The 27841-nt window shown below is 38.7% G+C and overlaps 1 protein-coding gene across 1 annotated transcript; it reads right to left on the bottom strand.

The window, feature by feature from the left end:
• Positions 1 to 217: 217 nt before the first annotated feature.
• On the bottom strand, positions 218 to 26732 carry zranb1b (zinc finger, RAN-binding domain containing 1b). Its single transcript, XM_088086577.1, has 10 exons — positions 26369 to 26732; positions 21672 to 22738; positions 15380 to 15567; positions 12187 to 12340; positions 10295 to 10366; positions 8605 to 8803; positions 7040 to 7160; positions 6510 to 6639; positions 2567 to 2796; positions 218 to 2079 (listed from the first exon to the last, which is right to left on the bottom strand). Exons 2-10 carry the CDS (start codon positions 22642 to 22644, stop codon positions 1861 to 1863), a joined length of 2286 nt encoding a protein of 761 aa, XP_087942703.1. The 5' UTR covers positions 22645 to 22738; positions 26369 to 26732; the 3' UTR covers positions 218 to 1860.
• Positions 26733 to 27841: the final 1109 nt, after the last annotated feature.

Raw genomic sequence — 27841 nt, 5'->3', positions numbered from 1 at the left:
ATTTTGGCAGTGTTGTGTGCAGCTACAAACCTGTGCTTCAAAAACTTAAAAATAACTGACTTAATGTGAAAGTTAACGGTCATGTTTAAAGATACAAATCTAATGACATTTACATGATGATGGGTTGTGTTGAGAGCTTTCTTTATCAATAAATCTCAGCATTAACCGATACAGGAAACAACCAAATTGATAACTGAGAATATCAGACAGGAAACAGTTTAGCTGGACATTCAAAAAGGTTTTCCTTTATTATTTTTTTTTCCTTATTTTGCCTGTTCATTGCGTTACACTCTGTATAGTGAAGTCAGGCCTAAATCCACAAACCATCATAGTCACAACTGCAACTATTGCATAAATACAAAGCAACATACAGGTGATGCTCAAAACGTGTATGACTTGAATGAAACACGAAATAGGTTACAGTACGCAATGGCAAGAAAAAACAAAATGCAAAACATTCACAGCAAAAAAGTAACGACATCTTGTGTTTGTTTTTTTTTCTTTCTTTTTTTCTGTCAGCTTTGGTTTTATATGTTGCGGTCTCACAACAACCTTAATCAAAAACTTAAAAGATGGTTTCACATAATGACAACAAACAGGCGTTACAGAGGTGAACTGACGTGTACCATGAGGGTGACTTTGACAATGCTATAAGGAAAAAAGGGACAAAGAGGAAATAGGAGACAATGAGGAGACAAGTGTGACTCGAGGGTTTATGTCAACATTAAATGTGTCTTGCACTCGCCTGCCCAAAATAAAAAGCACCAGACTTTAGGCATCCAGATGAGGTACTAAATTGCACGCAACAACATAAGTAAACTTTTCACTGATGGTCATGATTGGTTCTTTCCTCACAGCAACAGTGTTTCTGTGCAACGTGTCTTCATCAAGATTGAGAGAATAATTAACAAAACCACAAAAAAAGAAAAAAAATATACAGAAAGCTCTTATTAGCTTGTATAAGTTTCCAAACAATAAATATGTAGAGTAAGTTCAGAGAAGAAAAAACACACACGCACACACACAACTTCTCAATTCAATCAGTCTGAAAAAAAGGTAAACCAAAAGATCCAACATGAATGTTTGTGTGCTAAACCTTAATGAGTGTAGATTTCACTTGCAAAAGGAAAATCTCCCTTTTCAAGAGCTTCATATATGACCTTTGTTCAAGCAATGATACTGTATTTATATAGAAATGTTTTAATAAATGTGCAGTGCTTAGTAATAAGGATTAAAGTCATTTATTATTACACAATCTCTGGTTTTCTAAAGATAAGGATATTTATTGGCTTTGTCCCTGCCCATTCAAAAACAAAATGCTAAACAAGCCAACCCTTAAAATGGAAAAAAAAAAAAAAAAACTTCAAAAAGTTCAATTTGGAAGTGTGCTTTTGTCAGTGCCCACACTGAACAGATATAAAGTGTTGATTTGAATCAATGCTGGTATATTTCCTTATACTCTTTTTTTAAAACAACCACATGCATTTACATCTATGGATAAAGATTCCTTTTTTCCTTAACATTTGAAAATCGAAACAAATCGAAAGGTCATTTTGCATTCGTAAACCTTTATTCTCTCCACGACTCTCGCAGCAGTTTGTCAGTCTCAGTTTTGTCAGAGTTAAGAGTTGAATGTGTTTTAAGTGTGTATCTGAGTGCCTGCGTGTGCCAGAAGAGTCTCTTCTGACAGAGGTGGTGGGTGAGTGGGGGTTCGTGGTTCCCTGTCCTCTCCTGAAGGCTTTCACAATTTGTCCGTGTCAGGAAAGGGAAAACAAAAATAAAGGGAAACTGTAAGAGAGAGTAGAGGGAGAAGTCCTACCCCCAGCAGACCGCCTCCCTCTCCCCCCAGCTTCAGTTTTGTCACTCGTCATCATCGTCTTCCTCCTCCTCGCCATCAGACAAAGAGGCGCAGGGGCGAATCTGCCGGTAGCCATCCAGCCACTTTTCCACCATCTGGGTGACAAGTGGGTGGTTGCGGCGGCGTGAGCTTTTCTGAAGCGCCACCAGAACACCACCCTCTGTCACACAGCAGTCCAACCACTCCCGCAGCAGCTTCTCCTGTTGCTCTTCATTACCCATCTGAGGAACAAGGAGGACCAAATGTGGCCATTAGAGGGAGCCATATCACTGGTCTAAATCTTAAATCTTATACACCTGCTGAGGCATTATGTCTCTTTAAGAGATAATTCGGATAACTTTGTGGATTTTACATATATTGGCCCACCTAAAAAAATACAGTATCAATTTAAGTGTATGCTATATTTAGAACATTCTTATCACTTCATCTGGCTTTCAGACATTCCTTTCTGACTGGAAACAGATCAGTTATCAATGTCCTAGAAAACTGAGCCACTAGACTCCTTTGACAAAAATACATTAGTTATTGTGTGATTTTATTGTTTTTAAGTGTTTATTGCGATTCACTGAAGTCATACAATGACACAAACAAACTAACTGATCGAGGCAGGTGAACTGATTTCATCCCAATAACAAAAACGAAAACATCAATCATGAGATAAATTCCAAAGGACAAACAAGAAATGTGTGGACACAGTGGGGAACGTACCTCCTGCGCTGAGAGGAAGTGAATATGAAGCAGCTTCCTTTCGCTGTCGACCAGTGGCAGAAATGTGACCGTCACGTCATCGTCTGTGTTGAGGTTGGCGCCCGCGCCGCGATTGTCAAAGCCATCGTTCTCCATGGCCACCAGTGCTGAGAAATGGCCCCGCGTGTATCCAAGCGCAATGGGGCTCTTCCAGCAGAAACTCTGCTCCCACAAAAGGGGCAAGTACACACCTGGATGGAGCCCGAGAGTTTGTTTTTATAATTTTCCAAGAAATACATTAAGAAAATGTAAATGTAAAAGTAGAGGGGCACAGGTAAGAGCTGTCATTATACTGTATGTGATTATCATTGTTGTACAACATATTGTCATAGTATCTATTTTTCCAGTGCTTATTAAATATATATTTAGTGATTATAAGTTTATATATATGTATTGGACAAATATTAACATTTAATAGTTAGTTTTATGAAGAGTGATGAATCACTTCTCTGTCAAATAATTGTTTCTGAAACTGGCTTCACTTTAATGACTGTATACATGATCAATCTTTTTACATTTTTTTTTATGCCACACGAGTTTTAATAAACTCGTGTGGCATGGAGTAAGTGTGCAGGCGTTACCGTTTTTCCTCAATTACCACTTCAAAAACATTGTTTTCACATTTGTTCTGAACAGATTCAGGTTTCCCTGCTTGGTCTGCAGAGGTTTCAGTGCTTTTGCAGTTAAGTGTAATAAAACAAACTCTCAACAAAAATCTACTTAAGAATTGCTCACAACACAATACAGTACATTATTCAGTAATTGTTTTTTTTTTTTGTTTACCCTTCTTTCAGAGACAGAAGATGTTAATGTTTTTACTGCAGTTTTGGATCAAACATATTATACTATAACACAAGTTTTTTGTTTTTTGTTTTTTTTTTTTTTTTTGCTTTTCTCCCTTCAATAAAACTTTGTCTCTTAGACTCATGTTCTTTGTTAAGGAGGTAAACTGAGGGCTGTCGTGTACATGATGTAAATTTTTGGCCAAAACTGACAAAAGAAACGTCCTATAACATTGTGGGATGAGTTTAGGGGAGATAAGAGGAAATAAGAAATGCTCAGTGACGGAACAAGTTTTCGGAACTTTTACGTTAATCAAAGTAACCATTCCACAATGTAAAAAAATATTCCATTACATGTAAAAGTCCTACATTCAAAATCGTAATCTGGTAAAATTATTAAAAGTATAAAGAATTATCTGCAAAATGTATTTATTGTATCATGAGTAAAGGATATGCAGCAGAATTAGAGATATATTATAGGATCATTTTCCCACTGATGCATATACAAGCATTTTAATGTTGTAGTTCATTGAGCTGGAGCGGATTTTAACTATTTATATACTCTTTTGCAGTTTAATCAGTATTAATGCATCATATTTTATGTATATGTCTTGCAGGTCAAAATTGAATCCGCAAAGTAACTATAGCTATCAAATAACTTTTTTTCTCTGAAATGTAGTGGAGTACAAGTATAAAGCAGAATATGGACAAACTTACGCAAAGTACATATATTCCACTAAATTACATTAATGCAGTGTATGTTTTTAGTTACATATCTCTACTGAAAATGTTCAAACACAGTTAGTGTTAATTCTAGCATTACATACTGTTTATGCACAAAACAAAGCAGAAACATCTGCTCATATTTCATGTCTCATATTTCTTCAGTTCCATAACATACAAAGCTGCTCACCTCATGAATACTTTTGCAACTGACACCACAACTGAGAGGCCTCTGTTTAGCTACTCTCCTCTCCCAGTAACCACGGTCTCTGTTTTTTACTGGGTTCACTTGGTCACCACTTTACTAAGCGCCAACTCCCCTCGCTATAGGCGCCCGTACGCACGCCTCCCCCTGTGTGTTTTACATTGGCTCCTGGCAACAGTAAATCACGGATCCATCAGGCGGGCTTTACCACAAACGGTTGGCCATTACAGAGCACTTTCATCATCCCCTGTGCAGCATCACTCAGCAGGCAAACTGAATCCAGGTTGTTTTTACTGTGAGCCATAAACGTAGAGCCCGCACTCCACGCTCACAGGATTGTTTCTGATGGTTTACACATGTTCTCATGTTCCTGAACGTGTGTGTATGTGGAACACTTTCCAGTGTCCCAACCCACTTCTCTGTATACTGCTATTTAGTGGTGGAATGTACATTTACTGTACTTAAAGTGGCGGCCTACCCAAAAATCAAAAATACATATTTTTTCTCTTACTACTAAGAGGAAGAATATGCTATTTGTCAATGGAGATTGTTATGGTTTTCCAATGTAGGAGACAGCAGCCATAGAAATGTCTGCCTTCTCTCAAATATAATGAAACTAGATGGCACCCGGCTTGTGGTGCTAAAAGTGCCAAAAAACAATGAATTTGTAAAACTCAAAAGCAATTACTCTGTCCAAATCATGACCAGGTTGCTCAAGCTAATCCACAGACAGCTATTTTCTTTTACCGAGCTACACCCAAGAGCACATCACTGCACAGAAGGAGTGTATCTACTCACAGATGAGAGGCTCGTACTTGTGACGACACGAGATGAACATTAATGGTGTCCTCCTCTGCTGAGCTGTAACATTAGCTAGCTTTGTGATGCTAGCAGAAGCATCTTGTAGATCTTGTATCTTGTGTCAGTAGATACATTAAACTGCTCACAACAAGGTTTGTGGATTATCTTGAGTGATTGTGATTTCTTGCTTTTGAGTTTTTCAGATGTATTTTACCAGTCAAGTGCCATCTAGCTCAACTGCAATTGAGAAAAGAAAAAGTTCTCAACAGCCAATATCTCCAAGACTCGGCAAAATAGCTATACAGGCAAGAGGAATAATATGTATCTTTTAATTTTTGGGTGAACTGTCTGATGTTTTCGTACTTTACCTACGTATTTCTGCTTTATGCACTTTATACTTCTACTCTTCTTCCCCAAGTAAATGTTGCACTTTTTATTTCACTACTATTATCTGATAGCTTTAGTTATTTTTTAGATTACAATTTTTTATACCTTTCCTGTCCAGTGAAAACCAAATATTTCAAAATTTTGTGATTTTGGATGTGAATGTTGATGACAAAATGAAAGATTATATATTGGAAAATTCTTCTATTTATTCATCTAAATAAACTCTTTAAAAACCCTCTTGCATAAGGTGGAAAATGTCATTGTCACAAAGCTAAAAACAGGGTTTTGGTGTTTTTCTGTCGCCATAGAAAGCTGACATCTTAGAGATTTGTGGTTCTCACAGGATGACGACACTAGAAACATATGATAATGTTGTAGAATATGATGCATTGCTGTAGATTTAACTACCTAACAGCATATGAGGAGTTATTAAAATTTGCACAACCTTAAATATCTACAGCAGTAAAATTCATCATACGCAACAGTAATATTAATCCAAACATTATATTTAAATATTTAAATGTAAAACACTGGTAGGGACAAATTTTCTGCAAAATGAGCAATTATACTTTTAACACGTAAGTACATTGTGCTGATTATATTTACATACTTTTACTTATTTAAGGTTTTTAATGCAGGGTTTTTACTTGTAGAGTATTTTCACAATGAAGTATTAGTACTTTTACTTGAGTAAAGGATCTGAATACTTCTTCAACCGCTGCTCCTCAGACAGGCAGTAGTATTTTGTAACATTGTTTGTTATTTTGAGTCACACAGTACTAAAATACCCCTTAAATTAAAGGTACTAGCCTGATACATTTTGTAAATAGCAATTACTGACAGTTCAGAGGGGCAGTTATGTCAGCTATGTAAGCTATGCAGACACATGTAGGCTGGAGCTAGTTCACAAAGGGAGTCCAGTCCTTCTACAGCAGCTGGAATGGAGCTGCACTCAACATTTCATGATATTTAACCAAAACAAGTTCAGTCCAAACAGTCGACTAACCTTGAAAACGGGTGTACCCAAGCGTTTCGCCACGGAAACTTTTGTAATACTTCACTCCATAGACGATAATGGGCCTACGAAGTATGTGTGCAAGAACAAAAATGTGGGTCTGCTCCAAACTGGATCCTGGCTGTAAAAGAAAACACAACACGAGGGGAAAAGAACAGTTAGAAAGCCGGGGGTTCCATAAACGAAGGCAAGGATTCTTAAATACTATAGGTTCCTTCTGCCCAGTTACCCCAGTAAGCGTTAAAGCATGAAAAAAACACAATTACTGTGCTTTCACACCCAGATATAATAACAACCCACCCAAACTACTTAGTCTATGAGGTCACACGGAGCAGTGAGAGGCGAAGAAGTGCTGATGACAGACAGGATGCACTTTCAGAGGGCATTACAGATTAAGTATACTGCGGTAAGAGCAGTAAAGCTTCTTGCATAATTCATACATCATTAGTGTGTCACATTTTAAGCACATCAAGCTCCTGTCCTCCATATTAATGTGCGTGTTTGCTTTCATGTACATGTACCTGACTAGCCAAGGAGAGGATGAAAGCCCAGTCTTCCTGCCACTGTTCCTCTCGAAGGGAAAAGTGCAGCCCGAAGCTCTGGGAATACCACGACTCCCACTCCTTCCAGCGCGTGTAAAACCTGCAGAGTGTACACACACAAATACTGTTTTGTCAGTTGACATTAATTGACCTCTGTGTGCAGAAAGGCGTGTGACTGCTATTCATCTCTGTTGCAGTTTAGGTTGGATGGCAATTACTCATTATGTCTAAATAGTAATTTTCTCACTGCAAAACCCACAGTATCTTAGAAATAGACATGAGTCACACTGGGGCTGTTGTGTTCATGTAAAATCATTTTCAGGCCAACTTTGCACTTGTTTATTAATCTCCTCGAAAATGTGTGTGACTGCTCTAAATCCCCCAGTCAAAGCCTCTCATTTCTAGATCAAAGTCTCCGATCTCTGCATGAGCCTTCAATCCAAACTTTGGATTCTTGGTATGTGTCCCAATCTCTAAACCGCATGTCCCAGTTTCCAACAAAGTCATGCAATGCTAAAGAAAAACAAAACGTAACTTGAGACTGTTGAATGTCAAGTTTCAGCTGTTTATGTGTCCTTGAGGAAGATACTAAACTCAACCTGCTTGTTTTTTGTAAACATTACTATGTAAAACAGTCAGCTAAATTAAATTATTTTATTTTTTTAAATTATTAAGATGAAGAGGTATAGATGTTTTGCAAATGCTGCAGTGGTCCAGCATTTATGGTAAAAACACTTATTTATTCAGTCTGCAGTATATGTATATCAAACAGATAGTGTATTCATGTTTTTAAGGTGTAAGCTCAATAAAAACATTCTTCTGAAAAGCAGCATGTGAGCACCAACTGCGATTCGTGTGTGGTGCCCAAGACTTGTGCAAATCAGCATGCTTTAATGCTTACAGCTTGTGTTTCAAAGAACTAAACCACACTATAACCTGTACTCCTCATATGAATGGGCATAAGAACTCAAATATGAGTACATTTGTTCTAAATATAGTCATCGCCTTCTTTTTTGCTTGGTTAAAAAAAACACACACACACATATAATAAATGTCCATCCATTATTATACAATATTATATATATTATATTGACTACTTATCCTGTTCATGGTTGCAAGCAGACAGGAGCCTAACCCAGCTGACATTGTGCAAGAATATAATAAATATAACAATAAATATAAACATTAATTGAAGTTGTTCTGTATTAAATGTTTAAATTTTTGGAACAGGAATGCAATAATGTAAATGCTACCTAAAAATATGTGCAAAAATAACAAAGCAAAGGGTATACATTAAGATAATATTTATAAACACTTTCAGTCAAATATCACTTGATCAAATGTTACAGGCAGAATGGCAACCAGGTGTAAGAGTGATGTTTGAAAGTATTTTGACAAAATAAACAAAATGAATGTGCAGTGCAAGTTATGTAAAGTTAAATTTGTATATCAGAGCTAATTTCAATAATGTTTGCAAATACTCAAATATGGAAGTGATGCAAAATGCCAATCCCTAAAACTCCTCTCCAGTCTGCAGGCCTCACCAGTGAGAGCAGTCGTGCAGGCTGTCGTGCAGGGTCTTGCGGAGCACTGAGTCTTTGTCATAGATGCCCCATGTAGCCTGCAGCACGGAGTCGAGGAGACAGTCGCCGGCCGTGCGGTTCCACAGGGCGTACAATCGACTGTCCAATCTGGTCCCAAGCTCCAGTGACCAGTTGATGATGGGAGACTCCTCTTCAAGTTCTGTACAAGAGGGGAGGAGAAGTTGAGTGCTGTATCTCTTTGCAAAACCACAGTGGTGCTAATAGTTTTACCTAGAATACATAGCACTCGGGAATGTGCACAGGCTGTACAGAGGCCATGATGGGGGTTTTCCAAGTTGCAAGACAGGTGATGGCATTTGAAAGGACTGTTTGGGAGAGTGTTAATGACTACTCACACCTGTCAAAATAGATTTGACATCTAGATACATAGGTCTGCATGTGCACCACAAAACAGGATGATAGCAAGAAGTGAGGGTACAGTAGGACACTAGATCATATAAACAGTGTACTGTGTGTGCTAATATTTATGATGGAAACATGCTGTGAAGTGGAAACTTAGAGATAAATTATTATATATAATAATAAATTATTTTGTTTTGGAATGAACTGTCCCTATTACAATTATAACCACTTTTTTGGGGGGGGGGTTGGAGCATTTGGACTGGCAGTGCAGTGAGACAAATGACTCTGTGTTGGTAGAACACACAGCCTTTTCTTATTGTGAACATGTGTTTGAAATTTACCAATTAACTTCAATAAATGATTTATATAGTAATTGAGCTTTTAGGCTTATGGAAACAAGAACAACATAACAAGATCAATATGGTTTTGATCATCTTAAATCGGACAAAGTGTTGATTTATACTGGACACAACTATACAAAGCTTCTAGGAGTGATCTTTTTCTGCATTATGCAACATTGCTACCATGATACTTTCCCTGTCCTGTTTTTTTAATTGTAAAGGCACACACTATGCATCCAGAGGAGTTAACACAGCAAGTTAATCAGGTTTTACGTAGTGTTAACTGGCCTTGGCTTAATCCCTTAACCTGAACATGGACACAAGGTTATCTATTCATTTAGATATTTCATGTTTCTGCCAAAACTAATTATTTAAGTGCGAGCAAACACACCCAGAAAGGATCTTGAAGGCGAGATAAAGATTTCTTTTCTTTGAACCTATACTGCAGTGTTCAAAATTTGACACAATGGACTAATTAAACAGGGCACACAAATAAGCAGGAAACTAAAGAAAGAAAGAAAGAAAGGGCTGCAGAGAAGTGATGCCTTTTAAATGTGTGTTTATATTTGTGTGTGTGGGCTGAGAGGAAGTACAATCATTCAGGGGGGATCAGAGAAATCCCTAAAACTCAATTAGGCTGATTAAGGCAGACGCAACTGGTACACACGATAAAGACACACCGCCTGGCAGGGTGACAAGCAGACCGGCAGAATGCCGTGTTGGCAAGAGGGGAGATACAAGTAATATAACACTGCCAGGATTCGGCAGCCTTCCCATTATAGTACACAGTTTGTGAGGGTGCTCCCTCTGCTTGCCAAGCCAGACCATCGTTGTTGTCTTGGATCTGGTTTCTTTTTCTCAAAGAAATTGCATCCATATGTAAGCACAGCGTGTGATAGGTGTTACTGCAGCACTAAATTGTGAAGTTTATAGAGTAAATATTTCACCTTTTTGTACGTCTCGGTCTAGCACCTCATCAAACAGTTTCTCCTGAACTGCTGGCGGCAAGTCCTCAATGTCTGAAACAGATAAATAAAAGAAGAGAACTGAATGACAGATGTCCAAAGAGGGTGTTATCAGAGGGGACACCAGTGCAGGGAAAGTTAAATCTTGGATTAAATCCTTGATTTATGAGATTAATGCATTAATCTCTTTTTATAGGAATACTTCACCTCCCTAATGACCAACTATATTTCAGCTACGCACTCTACATTACGCTGAATTTGTCAAGAAAAGTTAGTTTTCTCAAGTACCTCCTTGATGAACGAAGGATCCACAAATTGAGAAAATTCTTTGAAGTCAAAAGGGGTTCACTTTTCACAACAGTAAAACTATATCAAAACATCTATTTACAAAGTCCCACATAACTTGTGCAGTATACGGCCCTTTCTGATGGGAAACTAAACTACAAGTTAATCAATGACTTTCTTTAAGGCCAAACTCCACTGACAAAAACAGTAACTTTACCTCACTAAATATGGGAGCTGCTGGTCTACCACTGCCTTGATCAGTTAGTGTGTTTTTGTTAGTACTTTCAGTAGTTTCCTATTCGAAATGGCTGTATTTTAAGAAATACAGAGCAAACAAATAGTTAAATGAGACTTGGATTATACTGCCAGTTGTGTGAGTTTGTAAATAGATGTTTTAAAGCAATTTGGCTATGACTTTAATTCATCAAGAATTTTCTGATTTTTGGATTCTTTATTTACTGGAAAAATGCAAAGAAAAATTCAGTGTAACATGGGGTAAGTAATTGATGTACAAATGGTAATTTGGGGGGTAAAGTATTCCTTTAAACTGGTTCTTAACACTCATAGCACTCATGTCCCAAATGCAATTCATGCAAATACTGCAGTCAGCGTGTTAACCACCTATAGGCCACTCAGATCATCTGACCAAGGTCTCTTTTTCACACCCCACTCCCTCTGCAAATCCAAGGGGGATTGCACTACTCCTTTAGGGACCCGTCCCTCTTCATTATCTGATTTATATATGTGTGTCCCTGTTTACAGCTGCATATGTATGTTTTGTATTTTTCTGCATCTATATCCTGTGAAGCGCTTTGTTTTAATAGGTGCTATATAAATAAAATCTTACTAATTACCTAACTGAAATGACTGAAAAGGGCAACTAGATTTTTTTTCTTTTGTGGCTCATTTCAACTCAAGCCACCATGTTTTGTTCTTTCCACAATGGCCACTGACTTTCACTGAATGCTCGGAGCTCTTGTCAATACAGTGGCTTATTCTTCAGCCAAAATAAATGAATGCAGTGACTTTGTGGAACTGAACAGAACAGCTTTCTATAGTGGCCAGAAGCCAAGGTCTGCATTGTCCTGAACACTCTACAATAACAAAAATTCTTAGCTTAGCCACCAGCAACAGACTGGACTATAATAGCTATTCCACACAAAGACATTCAACAGAAACAGCACTGAATGCATGCAATTTTACAGAGTCATTGGCAAAATTGCCAAGTTTAGCTCTGTTATGAACGAGAGACACACATCGTTGGCGGGCTGGTATATTCAGTATGCAAGAACAATACTCAAACAGTGAGCCAGAGGTAGCCTCCATCCTCTGCAGTCGAGACAGACAACCATAGCATTATATCCCCTCAGCATCCGAACAACAAGCAATTTCATACACCACAAGTAAACAAAACAAGCTTTCTGTCACACACTTGGCAAGCCAGAGGGGATGGCTAGACTGGGTTTCTCCAACAACAGAGTTTTAAGTTACCCATATACAAAACACAGAAAGTACACTTTGACAGCTTCTGGAAGTCACACTATAGCATTCATGTCTATTGTTTGGAGACAACTGTCTGTGGTGCTGACCTGCAGGCAGCGTGAAGGTCACCAGGTCGGTGAGGAAATAGCAGGTAAAGTCTCCCTTGCGCTGGTGAAGAGAGGCCGCCACCTCACGACGGATCTGCTCCGTTAGCTCAGGACACACCATGGCTGGAATACATTTGGCTGCCTGTTGAGACACCTGCAGGGAAGAGAGGATTAAAGGAAGGAAGTTTAATCTAAATATAAAAGAGCGCATGAGGCAGAGGCTGATAATTGAGCAAGAGCATTTCAAACAATTGCGGAAGGTGGTATTTCACAAGTAGCCACAAAACTAAAAAATGCCTGTGTTAAAACAGCCTTTAAGGTAGTTAAGCTGCATAGCTGTGACCAATTGTATCACATACTACACTGAGGTGTACAGGGTGTAAAACAGAAAGCTACAGGGAGGGAAATAAAGGGGAAGATGCAAAATTATGACCGGATGATACATTTTGGACAATATCTAATGTTTTGCAGTTTAAATCAAATTTGTTTTGAAAGTTTCTGGAGATGCCCTTAACTCTTTGAAACCTGGAAAGCCTACACTATTCATGTGCTGCCTTCAGATACCTTTCTACCAGCTATATACCTTTCAGATATTTAAAACTTTGAACCTCAAGCAAATTGGACTGATTTCATTCAGAATTGTGAGCAATTTGACAAGAAATGTCCTGCAATTTGCAATTATTTCTTTTAAAGCTAGGGAAAAACTTCCAGACAACTACATTTGTAATTATCATAATTAAATATTAAAAATAAAATCATTTTCAGGAATGTTTTTGTAACTTTTTACTAATATCTAATATCTCATTCATATTTTTACTAGTACTATAAATTTTGGGTCACTTCTTCTTAAGTTGCTTTCTTTCCATGAAATTGAAAGAAATCGAGCCAATTTTGCCCAGGTTTTCAAAGAGTTACACAGAAGAATCCTTTACACTATTTGTGCCTTTAGGGTAAATGTTTTGGTTGTAGGAATTACCATATTTGCCTTTAAGCTTGGTCTAATAATGGCTACTGAATTAAAAATTTTGCACATACAGTAAAAACAGCATGGCTTTTAGTTAAATTATTTTCCCAGCATAGCTGGAGCCTGACTAATTGCAAAAGGCATGACTTTTTGTGTGTTTGGGTGTGTGCCTCAGTGATCTGATCTAATTTTACTTTCACTTATCTAATCTAAGTTGCCTCTAGACACATACAAAACATGTATCTGTGTTTGGTGTTCAAGCAGTTGTTGGCTTTGAAGCATTTTCGGGGCATGAGCCAGCGGTTAGTCACTGACCCCCTCGAAAAGAAACTGGGACAGCAAGTGAGTGTGGGAGGAGAGGTGTGTATACAGATAATCTGGGATCACAGTGATGACGGCAAGCGAGCTGTAATAAACCTCAGCCTGTGCACACTGCTGACACACACACATGCATTAGCTCAGTGAACCTTTTTGTTACATAGACACACCAGGGAACCCACATTTTTAACAAAACACTCAGTGTAAAAATGATTAACATTATGAAATCCTAACGAAAAAAGTAACAGCTATCACATTGGAGATTTCCTGCAGGCACAGAGAGAGGAGTGTGTAGTTGAATTCCTGTCCCTCTCCTCCACAGACACTTTGCCCTTGTGATTGCTCCTGGCTGATCTCACTGGATGTTGAGATTAAAAAGACTTCACAAGAAAAAGCTGCATCATCGCTGACCCAGAAACAAGCACTGCCACAATCATACCAGTAATTCAAGGGTGTAAATTCCACCAGAGACCCTCCAATTTTAAAATTGCTCAAAATCGTTATGCTCCATCTTTTGAATTGTGTTTACTCTTTTTTAATTACAGGTGAAATAGGAGCATGAGAAATAAATAAAAATGAATTGGCACTGCTGATGAATGAGAAAAGACTAATTTTTAGGGATGCATCAATTTATTGGCCGAATATCAGTATCGACCGATATGGACTCGTTGACTGCCATCGACCTATTGGCGAATAAGCTGACATTCACCAATGGCAGTGGCTAACATTTTTCTGTTATGTTACATTTATTTCACACAGCAGGGCTCAAGAGTAACAGTGTCCATTCGTCTTGGGGACAATACAAAATGCATTTGGGATAAACAAAGATTGCTCATACACAGGTAGTGTAATGAAGGGCTATATCATAAATGCTTTACTCTGTTTACTTGGCACAAAAGGGGGAATAAAATAACAACAAAAATTAAATAAACAAAACAACAAAAAACGTTGTTAATAACTATTGACCAAATAGAAACTTCTGTATGAGCCCAGGATTTCACAATCAGTACATCCTGGTAAATTTTGTATTTGTTGCACAGAATGATTATTGACCAACATCATGGAAAATGTTTTAGTGGGGCGGCATAGCAAACCTATCGTTCATTTTGTGATAAAAGCACCAAATTTGGTACAAATATAGCTTAATGTATAAAGAAGAAATCTGAATTTCGGACTACTGCAGACTGGCATTTTCATGACCATGGCCACCTGCTGTTACTGGTATATAGTACTTTAGTCACCCCGAAGCTGCTGTGTCCATGTTTTCAACACCACAAATATTAAGTACATATAAATTACAGAGAAAATATGTTTTATTACAATGTAAGGCAATATTAAATGAAAGACAATGCAACAAAATGATGAAATTGCATCCGCATGTTACAGTAATAACTGGATTGCAGCAGAGAGTACAGCTGCATGTTAACAATAATGTAACAATGCTCAGTAAATGTACTCCCACTGAATGTTGACATCAAGAAAATGTCAGCATTCTACATAATTATCTGTATGTTACTGATGTACTTTAAATGACAGTAATAGTAATAATAATAATATTAATAATAATAATAGTAAACATCTGCAACTCAGACTCACTCTCATCATTTCAAAATAAACTCAAAGCCTACCTTTTCTCTGCCTGTCTCCCACTGCCTGCTCAAATCTGAATATTGAGTCAAATGGGGTCAGAGTTTGTGATGGCCTGACATCCAGATTTGTTTCTAATGTATCCATAATCATGTCTGCCAAATTTGCTGCTTTTATCATAAATTGAACGATTGTTATGATATATTGAGCTATGCCGCGCCACTATTTATAGCTGTAGAGAGAAGTGTTAACACAACACATAAAGATACCTCTCCATGGTGATCCCTAAAGTAGACTAACTACCTATTGGTTGTCTCTACTGACCTCCGTGAGTAACACAGCCAGCATGTCCTGTCTCTGGAAGCGGATGGCTAGGTGAACCAGCGTGAAGCCATCATCAAATGCTGAGGGCCGATTTAATAGGCGCACCTCGTCTGATGTTAGCTGTCGTGCGATGTCACCTCCAGATGACTTGTATGCTTCCACAGCTGCCAGGTCACCTTCTACAACACCTTTTAGACATAGAGGAGGTAAAAGTGTCACATTAATAAAAAAATGTCTTATACTTTAATAGAAAACCTCTGACAAAGAAAAACCAATGGCAGGTTAGCACAAAAATAACATTTTACATTTAATAGGAGGTCGATGGGGTACTTTGTATAGAGACTTACAAACACAAAATTAACAGCTTGAGGATAAAGATCTGAAAAGTTAAACAAAAGCATTTTGTCAGCTTGCTTTTGTTTGGATCATGCACATTAAATGAGCATCCTTTGAACATGTTGATCGCTGTGGTTAAAAACCACATCATGACTTTGCACAACAGTTACAGAAATGACATATCTTAAGTACAACCTTGTGCAGAGGACATTCTGTGCTCAACCATAAAGTATAAAATATTAGAGATCAGAATGTGCTTTATCTCCATGGCAGCTCTAATAGCTTCGAGACTTCGCTGACTTTGAAGTCAAGGAGAAAAGACAATAGGGGGCCACACTGTAATCTGTCAGTTATTTTTTCCCCTCTTAATCTTCAGGCTTAGATCTTAGTGTGAGAGGGTTGAAGGATGTGTTTGATCCGACAGATGGAGGTATTTGCTTTTCTTTACTTTTTTGCCACTATGTGCAAATATTGCTATCTGACAAAAGCTATTTATGTCAACCACCAGCACACAAACTCACGTGCTTATCTATTCACCAAGACACTAGAGAAACAATGTGTGCAACAGAAAACATACAACCTTCACCGTCTTTTGCTTTGAAGTTATTTTGCTATGTAACTTAACACTGTGGTGATCTCTCCCTTAAACACCAACTGACTACTAGGATGTTCAACTGCACACTTCAATCAAAAATACAGATTTTTCCTCTTACTTGTAGTGCTGTTTAGCAGTTTAGATTGCTTTGGTGCGAATTGTGTTGGAGATGGCAGCCATAGAGATATCTGCCTTCTGTCTAATATAAAGGTAAACTAGATGGCACTCAGCTTCTGGTTTCTTGAAGTGCTAAAAAAAACACAGACCTTGTTATGAGCAGTTTCTTGAAGACATTGTATTTCTTTCTACCAACCTACACCTGCCTTATCACCGCACATAAGAAAGCATGCATTAGCTGATGGACGAGAGACTCATTAATGGCATCCTCCTCAGCTGAACTGTGATATTTATTAGCTCAGTGGTGCTAGGTGAGCTAGTGGTAGATGCATGCTTCCTTCTGACACAGTTGGTGGGTGTAAGTTTGGTAGAAAGAAAATAGTTCCTATATGAAACTGCTTACAACAAGGTCTGTGAATTATCTTGAGTAACCGGGTCATGATATATGGAAAGACACACCGCTATTGCGTTTTTCAAATACTTTTCTTTTTTTGTGCTCTGAGCCGCAGAAGCTGAGTGCCATCTAGTTTCATCATACTGGAGAGAAGGCAAACATCTCTACAGCCGATATCTCCAACACTCAGCAACTCACTCCAAAACAATCCAGATAATGGTTTAACAACACTACAGATAAGAAGAAAAATACATATTTTATTTATTTTCGGTGAACTGGCCCTTCACACATTTTTTTTCACCATTAACTCATATACATCTGACGCTCAGACACTGTCCATTTTCAGTCTGTTCTCTCTTTTAATGTAGGAAGGACTGAAAAAAGTGTGATGTGCATGTGGTGTGTATATGCAATAGTGATGTGACGGATATATCTTCAGTCCAACTCCTAAACGAAGGCAACAGCTCACGCACTGATAAAAGTCAACTGAGAATGAAAGTGGGTGGCTGTATTATCAGCTCAACAGAAGAAAAGTTTAGAAGGTTTCGGCACCAATGCCAGCTTCCATTACTGTGATCAAACCAGCAGCACAGAGAGATAAAGTCAAAGTTATTATCTGTTGAAGGAGAAGAAACTATTCAGTGTTATTCTAACAGAATCAAATCAAATCAAACCTCAACCCAAAAATTAATTCCAATGCCACACAGCAAAATTTCTCTTTCCAATTCTAGCATTCACAGTAAATGCCCATGTAGTATTCTCTCGTACATTTGACGGCATTAAACACTGTTGAGCTTTTGTTCTCGCGTCAAAGGACCACACACAATGCTCAGCTGCATAAACTGTGTGTGAGTGAGACCAGAGAGTGAGAGAGACATGGAGTGGGTGGAAGGACTCGCTGTGCCATGTGGAGCTGGCTAGCACTGTGAGAGATGAGGAGAGAAGCTACACAATAGGAGCGCAGTGTGATAGAGAGGGATCACAACCACTTTCCACAAAACACTCCATTAGTGTGGGCGTGCCTGTAGCCCTGCAGTCAGTACTGTACCCACAGATCTTTTAGAGAACAAAAAAGGCGCAAAATATGCAAACAGGCGTACACTTAAAGAATGAGATGACAGGGAATGGATCGGGCTAAGTGACGCTGGTCTTTTTTCCTCCACACACTGCATGTTCTTTTCTTTCAGTTGTGTGGATAGGGGGTCATCTCTATTATGAGACAATCTGACAAATGTTGGTACTGTAAAGTCTGCCGTCCTACCTGCTCAGTAACTTCAGTGAGTAATATACCACTGTGTTACAGTTAAAATGTACTTTTTGGTTAAAAAAATTATAAAGCTGGAAGATTTTGGGATGTACAACATAAATGGGTGTTCTATGCAGCTAAATAAGCATATTCTGGCAGTAGCCTAAAAAAAAGTTTGTCAAACTGAGTGTGTCTACCACTGTTAGGGTTTGAAATAGGCCAACAGAAACAAGGTAAACCACACTGCTTACTATATCTACCCTGACAAAATTTCCTTTCCTTACAAAATTTTGACTCAGAATGAAAGAGGAACCTTTTCACCAAATAATTTGACCTTATTTTCCCACAATGAGTAAAAGATAAGGTAAAGGTAAAATGTGTCACTACCTATTATTGTAAATTAAGCATCACGTTACTAGAGAGATGCCGTGGCCTACAAATCATATTCCAGATGTTAAGAAACATGCTTGTGTGGTGAAGACACCAGCATAAATCACATCATGATCATTTTCTTTTTACACTGAAAAAGAAATGCAAAAATTACCACTAAAATCGCATCTTATTTTACAATCTGTCAAAAATAATGGCTATATATTTTTTTTTACATATTGTGCAAACCTTGTGCAAACAAGTGTATTGTACCTCATTTGTGTGTTGCTTTGGACAAGAGAGATAAATTAAATTGTAAATGTTTTCATCAGGATAATTGTCATTATCATTGTCATTTATATCATTTCATGGAGTTTCAAGAAACGTGCCAATCATTTCTAGTTACTTAGGGAGACCTTCACTGGAGCCAAGTGAAATAATCTCCATTATTAGTTAAAAAAAAGATGGATATTATACACTGTGAACCCAGTCCTACTCCCTAATTGATTGACAGCTTTTACAGAAGCTCTTATAGTGCAAACAACCTTCAGGGATTTCCAATTCACGGAGAACAAATTACTAGGAAGAGTATAGTGCATTTAAATGTCAGACACTGGCATGTTACAGCAAGGAAATGCAGAAGTGTCATTAATAGCATTCCATTTAAATTCAAATTCCTTGGTGTCGTGTGTGTTGGCTCATTGACATTTCTTACTGAGGAACTTAAATGAACCAAAGCCATTGAATAATGCTATTAGTTACATCTGCGAATTTCCTACACGGGTACAAGCACCACCAGTTGAGTTTAGGGAGGTGATCCAGGGTCATCCACACTAAAGGGGTGAAGATCATTGCTGCTGCCAAAGACTTATTTATTTTTTGACTTCTGTTACAAGGGTCGTGCTATTTTCAGTGAAGGATACCGAAGCATGGTTAGGAACTTTGAGGTCACTGTTTACAAACAGCGATGTCTATACGTCAATGACAGGCAAACCTTCCCTAGCAACAGAGGACAAAGTCACTTGCCTCTCTTCAACACAACTAGGCAATGCACTCATCTTAGTGTCCTTTAAGACTGCAGCTGGGTCACACCTCATTTACTCACTCACTATACTATAATAATAAAAACTAAGTGCTATGTTATGAGCACTAAATTGAGATATAAAATACTTGTGAAGCATCATCACCTTGAGTCACGATTGTAATGAAGCATTAGTGTAACTTGGATGTTGTCTCAGGAGCAAATGTGAAGCAATGTGGGTTTATCAGCAAAAAGTATAAATTTGGACATTTCCACTGTAGGAATATTTGAGGGCAAAGAAATTCAGACACTGAAATAACATTTCTAGAGCTGCTGAAGCGTTAAGTTGATTAGTCAATAAAAAAACATTTTATCAAGCAAAACTGCCAACAGTGTGGTTCCAGCTGCTCAAATGTGAATATTTGCTGCTAATCTTGTTTCTATGACAGTAAACTGAATATTTGAGGGTTTGGGGCTGTTAATCAGATAAATTAAACAATATGCAAATTTTTCTCGGCTCTGGGAAACTGTAATAGGCTTTTTTCCCAAGACCAAATAATTAATAAAGGAAACAATAAGAAGATATCAATCATGAAATGAATAGTCAGCAGCACACTGAAAATTTTCCAGAGTACATGTGATGAATTTGCTGGCAAATCGGAAGAGATTTCTGACATGGCTTGGATTTCATTTCCTTCAAGGGACAATGGAGGAACTTCCGATCAGATAAGGAAAGCTAACACTTCAATATGCTAAAAGAAATCAGACCTACTCACGTCACACACCCTAACCAGATGAGACTTGCTCCTAAGGGGACAAACCAAACAGGCATGAGGGAATTCACCCTGTCACATGCAGTAGAGTCTCAGTGTAGGACCAGAAGCAAACTAACTACAGTGACGGTCCTCTGACATTCAGACCTGATGATTCCTTTGCTTTGAGGAATGTAGCAGCCTGTAAAACCGTATGACTATTAATCACTGCAATGGCTTCATAGGGATATCAAATACATGCACAGCTGTCAAATTAGTGCTGTCAGTGTAACACAGAGGAATTGTCCGTCAAAGAGGCATATAAGGGAAATGGACTGGAGGTTGAGTGGGTGTGCAGAACAAACTCTACGTAGCCATGGCAAAGGCAGGAGAAAGAGTGAGATAGTGGTGTGTGAGTGGGAAAGAAAAAGCAGTCACTAGTTGTTCTTAAAATGTTCATCCTCCCTCCCACTCTACATTCACCAGTCTACGGTGTGGGTGGCCGGACACTCGCTGTTTGTGTAGGAAAGTTTTACACTAGCTGAATGCAGGGGATTTCTACGCATACAGTGTATCAGCATCCGTAGGACGGGAATCAGAATCACCAGATGCCAGATGCATAAAACTCTGTGTAGATTCACAAAGAAATCTGTGTGTTTGCACAGAGGCAAAAATATGCAGATGCATTATTTTCATTAGATTTAGAAAACTGTGTGTATGCCTGATTCCATTTTAAAAATCACAATCATTGTGGTGCTGAGCATACAGGCACGAGCTTCATTTCCACAACCATAGTTCACCATAAATTGATGTAGAAACGCCCTTTAACAGCCGTTTGCATGTTGACACATGCTCCTCCACCTTTTTTTTACACCTTTTAGTGAGAAATACAGTAAAGAATGCATAAAAATATATTGCTGAAATGTATCACTCATAAAAAATTAAAGATTAACTTTATAAATGTGCCACTGATAGATATTTTACACAATGCAGTGTGGGCTAAAAAAACAAAAAAACAATCACTGAAGTTGGCAAACAACCGTAAGATGTTGTTTTCCATCTCTCAACTTATATTTAATGTAATTTTTATCATGTCACCTGCGGCGATCTTAGCTAAAACCATGTGTACGCCTGCTCTAAAAAATACACGAGGTGCGTATATTTTCACCACACATTCTTCCTTTATAAATGGGAAAAGGTGTACACGTGTTTTTTTCTGTACACATTATTTATGCATCTGGCCCCTGCATTTGGCTACACAACTGGATTTCAAATTTAACCTTAAGGATGGCAACATTTTTTAAACCTTCACACAAATTCTGGGAAATCCCATTTCATGGTCACCCATTTTTCTGCTGGCTTGCTTTACATCCTTCAGTTTACTCATTGTCCACATTATAAAATAACAAACACAAGATGATCAAGTTAAAACACTTCAATAAAATATATTATTGAAACTCACCAACACAGGCATTGAGGAACAGCCAATCAGTCCTTCTCATCCTGTTCTTAATCTGCTTCAGTTTTTTGAAATCCACCTCCAACTCCTCTTTACTCCCAATCCCAGCCCCGGATGCCAATTCAATCCTCTGAAAGTCCATGTTCACCTCTGACTCCCGTTTAGAGGTTGGGGGTGACCTCCTTTGGCTGCTGCTACAACCTCCCACCCCACTTACCACACTCCCTACTCCTTGCCCAACCACATGCCCAACAACGCCCCTCCTGTTTTCCCTGTCCTGTTCATTGAGTTTTGAGGAGGGCTGTTGGCTCTCAGGCTCTGATGCCAATTCGATGGGTTCAGCTAGTAGACTGTTGGGCCTGGGGTGGTCGCAAACCACACACTTGAGTGCCTTGGCCCAGTTCTCGTAAGTGCAGGCAGTGCAGGTCCAGTGCTGTGCATGAGTGTTGAGCCTGTTACGGTCATTATATTCCTCACAGGGGTCTGTAGTGGTGGTCGCGGGAGCAGGGCGGCATCCAGAGCCTGAGGTCTGAGGAGATTCTGTGGGGCTGCGTGGCTGCTGGGTATGATGTCCTTGATGGGGTGCATGTTGCCCATGCTGTTGTTGTTGAGCCTGTTGCCTCTGGCACAGGCACTGAGTGCAACGGATGGCCCGAGGCCAGTTCAAGTAGGTGCACATGTGGCATGACCACTTGCTACTAGTCTCAGGTACATCAGCAATGCGGACGCGGGGTCGGGCGCTGGAGTCTGGACAAATAAGTAAGCTGGATCCCCCTTGGGTTGGGCTGTTGCTGAGGCCTGCGGGGTCCCACTGGTGCAGACTGGCATCCAGAGCAGGGCTGCTCTTGAACGGCTCCTCAGTAATGATGGCACCCCCACTGGGCCTCTGAGCGCGGCACATGGTGCACTTGATGGCTGACGGCCAGTTCTCGTATGTGCAGTATTCACAAGCCCACTTGGCAACCAGCTCGGTCATCGTCGCACCGCCACCAAGGGAGGATTCCTGCCGTTCAGAGGGGTTCTCAGCTCGGCAGATCCACTTTTAAGGAGACCACACAGCAAGCAGTACACTAGGGCACAATGAAAAAAAAAACACAGGGCATTTCAGCAAAATGCCTTGATATTACGCCAAATAAACATATTGAACTACGCTAAATAATGAATAAAAAAATCTTGGCAAACACTGCTAAAGGTAAAATGATTAACAGTACAACGGAGAGAAATTTTTTTGCATTCAAACAGGCAAATATGGTGCTCAACTTTCCAGGTTTTCAGTGGTAAATCTCTAAAATAATGCACCTTTACACAAAACCTAGCCAGAGCGTGCTTTATTGCAACCACCTATGCCACTCAGCCATTAGGTCATTTACCGTCAAACACTTGCAAAAATCTACAGTGCTGTTTGCTCTTAACCTGGCGCCAATTTACAGCAAAACACAAAGGGAGCAATATTTAACTTAAGACACTCACAAAGCAAAGTGCCAGAGCGAAGATGCAGCCTGGGGTGCAACGGTGAATCTCGCGGGGTCTATTTCTTTGTACTCTGACTCTGGCTTTAAACACCATACAGTAAGTTATATACACCAGGCAAATGTGCCCTACAACCGAGCTGGGTAACAGGAGACAAGGACATATGAAACCAGACACCCAGCAGGGAGGCGCGTGACTGGTTAAGACACTTACTGATGCCCTGAAATTGAATTCACCCCAAAGCCTATTACCTACATATGAAACTGAGCAATTCAAACCATATGTGTTACAATGTGAACATTATTTACGAGACAAGAGCTATTACGATAAAGTTTGCTGGCTGGGACAGCTCACAGAGGAGTTGGCTGTAGTCTATGTGTTTACACCACGCCTCAAAGTTTACCAACACACCCTGAGGTATTCAAACGACTTTGAAGTTAGCTTCCGATTCAGCAGTTAAGGGGAGAGATGAGGGAGAAGTCCATTCCTCATATTTTTGCACTGCTTACTGTTGTCAAAGCATGTTAGACATTTAAGGTAAAGTCACAACTGTCTAAAACCCACTTTTAAATTTGTAAAACATTTACTCTATTTGAGAAAATGCAAAAAAAAGGAAGATTTCACTGTTTTTTTACGTTGCCCACGTTAGACCAGATCTGAATCACAAACCAATGTATTTAGACAGAAATCGATTTTCCAAAGTAGACCACATTGGACTTCGTCTTCATCAAAACCCTGATAAAGTTGAAAACAACACTTAAAAAGGTCAACCTGGACTAGATTATCCCTAAGAGGCTAAATATTATTTAAAACACTGTTTCAGATTTGTAAAACCTTTTTTATATTTGAGAAAATGCAAAAAAGGAAGATTTCATCTCTTTTTTTCACATGCTGACCATATTAAACCATATCCAAATCAAAAACCACTGTTCCTCGACAGATCAAATCTGGGCTAGATTATCTCATAGAGGCTACATTTTGAAAATGCAAAAATTAAAAGGTAGATTTCACTGCTTTTAAAACACAGTGAAATCTACCTTTTCTACCTATAGCCCTGATTTGACCTGTCTAGGTATAGGGGTTTTTTAAACAGAGACCAGATCCAATGATGTCTACATTTGAAAAATGTAGTGAAATCTTCCTCTTTTCACATACTGAATAAAGGTTTCAAAAATTTAAAGTGTTTTAAATAGTATTTAGCCTCTCTGGGATAATCTTGTCCAGATTTGAACCGTCTAAGTATAGTGGTTTTTAATTAGGACCGAGTCTAATGTGGTCAGGATGTGAAAAATAGCAGTGAAATCTCCCTTTTTTATATTTTCACAGATAGAATAAAGTGGGTTACAGACAACGTTGAGGCTTCACCTTAAATGTCTATCCTGTTTTCACAATACTTAAAGTTGCAAAAAGCCCAGGATCGGTTGCTGAGCAACCTAAGTTACTTTTCCCTTAACTGCTGAATCGGAAGCTTTGAATCGGAAGCTAACTTCAGCGTTGTAGTATTCAACATATTTGAAGTTTATAATTCATCCACCTGGATAAAGCTGACAATAATTAGTATCTGTACCGGAATTTTGCCCATATTTAACAGCAAAGGTGGTCACGTTCAACCTGTTTACTCATGACCAGCAAATGCCATGCTTACAATTCATACATTCACCTGAAATAAACAGTTTAACTCAAATGAGCTGGTGTCTTGTGTACATTAACAGCTACTCAACTAACAAACTAGCAATTATATCACGAGGTAGCTGTTTATTTTGCCTGACAGTTAAAGGATATTCCAGGAACAGTAGCACCTGTCAAATATAAATGGACAAACTAGACTCTTGATGGTGAGACATGAAATACTGTATTTACTCCTTACAAATATGTTCTGCCCAACAAAATCAAAGTCACAAAATCAGAGTTGCTTTTTAAAAATGTACACAAATACTATCCAGTAAATTCTGTAATTTATAGATATATCCCTGATATGAATGACAAATGTGCCTGCTGTAACAACATGGTAGAACACTTTATTTTTTCCTATGTGAACATGTGACTATCTTCTGGAACGATTTTAAGTCCGATTTTCAAAGACATTTTCAGAATAAAACAACTTCAACAGGCGAAAGTTTCAAGTGTTTTGTGTGACCTCCTTTTCCACTTAGCATGTCTTTAACTCTCTTGGGCGGACAATATAAGATTTACAAAACAAATCTTCTGGTGTATTTACACCAGGCTGTATTCAAGATATTCCCCAAGATTCAGTATTGTTTGTTTGAGCTACCGTTTGTTATATGATTCCATGTTTCACATTAAATATTGACTTAAGTCTGAATAATAATAATAATAATACATATACATATATATAGACACACACGCAAAACATGTTTGTTAAGAAACAAACAAATACCACAGAGAGCACGTACAAGGCATTGAAACACCAACAAAGTCGGAGCAAAATGGCTTATTCAGACTGAAGTGAATATTTAGTGTGAAACATGGAATTGTATAACCATATAAAAAGGTAGCTCAAACAATCAGTACTGAGCTTTGGACATATCTTGACTGCAACCTGGTGTAAATACACCAGAAGATTAGTATTGTAAATCTCATATTGTCTGCCAAAGAGAGCAGAAGACATGCCAAGTGGAAAAGGAGGACACACTTAATACTTGCTACTTTAGCCTGTTGAAGTCTTACTCTACTACCTTTGCGTTTTAAACACTATATTTTTTTTGTATGTCCTTGTTGTATTTTGGTAAAGAGGTAAGGAGACTACTGAATAAATATGCGTGATATTTATAACCTTGCCAAAATAACAAAGTTCAAGGTGTCCAAAGACTTTTGCACAGTACTGTATTACAACTTTGCCAGAACAGCAAATCTATGGTGGTCTTAGACTTACACACAGTACTATAACTACCAAAGTAAACCCCTGTGTGTGTTCATACTTTTGTCTTTCTTATTTTATTCTTTTGTCTGTGTGTTTTCTGCCTACTTGTGTCATTATATTCAATTGTAAGTTGTTGTTTTTGTAACTGACCACTGAATTTTCAAAAACGGTTAATAAAAAAGTAAAAACAAACAAACAAAACACAACTGTAGTATACGGTGGTTCGGTTGCCAGCCAGGAATTACAGCCAAGCTAGCTAACTGCTCGCTAACATTACGGGATTATGTTTTGCCTTTATCCGTTTCAGAGGCCCATATCAACTCTACAAGAAGATGGGCTAACCCCTTACCTTTGCTTTGCTGTGTTTACACTCCTCAGTCTCCAACCGCAGCCAAAACAAATGGAGCTTCTCCGAGCGTCCCCCCTAACGGCAGAGAAACCCACTCCAATCCGGACTCAGACTCCTCTCACTTGGCTGACACTAACCGCATATTTACTTCTTTGGGGCGCCGTTTAGTTGGCAGCTGAAGGTCCATACATTCCGCGGGCAACAACCCCCCCCCAAGTCCCGTCCCCACGGCCGTTTGCTCCGACGCTTTAAAGCATTTTTGTCCTTTTCCCCGATTCCCAAACACCAAGCTGAGGGGCTTTAATGGCGGAACAGGGGAAGGGAAGCAACTGAATATACACTACGAGGGAGAGCACAGAGCTCTGGGCCGTGTTACAGTCAGAGGCAGGGTCAGGATTTACCACCTGAATCTGCCAACCAATCTGATTGGTTGATTTTTGTGTATCCCTTGACGCTGACCAATCAGATTCTACGTCTCTCATTCCCAACTGTTAAAAGGCTCCGTGGGAGCAAAACGGGCTCGAATGTCACAGTTATAAACAACGGCAAATTCCGTTTGCAGAATATTTCACATAAGGTGATTAGTTACAGTAAAAATTACGTTTCTTTTTAATTCGTGCATAGCAATTTGTTGCATCTTTGGCAAGAAACCACGTGGTATCCCCTCAAAAGGGATATAGGGATGATGTCATCGTAAAAATACTGCAGCAAGCAGTCTGCAGTAAATGCATGACAGCTTGAGCAACAGTTCCAAGCGCTCAATTGTTTTCGTTTCTTATGTGGGCATGCATGCACTCCGGATCCGCAAATTAATTTGCATTATAATTAATACTTTATCCAGTCATTTGTCCACCTGCAAAAATATATGCATGGATGCAACTCGTTTACACGAAAGCCCGTCCCACTCCAATGTGATGTCATTGAACAAGCACCAGTAAGTTTTGCGCATAGAAACACACACCAGACAATAGTGCTCTTGAATATCTAATGAATATTGTTTCTATGTACATTAAATTTTTCATTCACAAACAGAAGTCAACTTATAAATTTGTATCTTTCCTCCTGGAACTGAAAGCTCTATCTAAGTCACTCAACTTAATTAACAATAATAATAATAATAATAATAATTAAGTGTCAAGCCTTTGGAAATGTATGCAACTTTCTTCCTCTGACTGAATGTACCTTTATATTCCTATGTTTGCACCCGTTTATCTTTTTTCTTATGTTTTTTTTAATTATTCAACTATTTATTTTCTTGTCTGCTTGTCAGTATCGTTTTTACCACTTGTATTTCATATTGATACTTAAATCTATGAGATATATGGTTTCTTTCACCTGTGTTGTACCTTTTATCTGATGTTTTGTTTATGTTTGTTTTTTTAATCAAAAACAATTTGCATCATAATTAATGCACGATCCAGTCATTTGTCCACTTGCAAAAATGTATGCATGGATGCAACTCTTGTTTACAGG

This window comes from Plectropomus leopardus, chromosome 13 (genome assembly GCF_026936395.1).
Source record: "Plectropomus leopardus strain MGB_pleo_1.0 chromosome 13, ASM2693639v1, whole genome shotgun sequence".
Classification (NCBI taxonomy): Eukaryota; Metazoa; Chordata; class Actinopteri; order Perciformes; family Serranidae; genus Plectropomus; species Plectropomus leopardus.
Note: the sequence above shows the minus strand (reverse complement) of the source record. Positions and strands in the feature narration are given on the sequence as shown.

Excerpts from the sequence above, each read along its gene's own strand:
- zranb1b (XM_088086577.1), bottom strand. The coding sequence starts at position 22,644 with ATGACCGAGCTGGTTGCCAAGTGGGCTTGTGAATACTGCACATACGAG. Across the intron at positions 8,804-10,294 it reads AGACCGAGACGTACAAAAAG|AACTTGAAGAGGAGTCTCCC; the intron begins GTGAAATATTTA and ends CCTCTTGTACAG. Across the intron at positions 2,080-2,566 it reads ACTTCCTCTCAGCGCAGGAG|ATGGGTAATGAAGAGCAACA; the intron begins GTACGTTCCCCA and ends CTTGTTCCTCAG.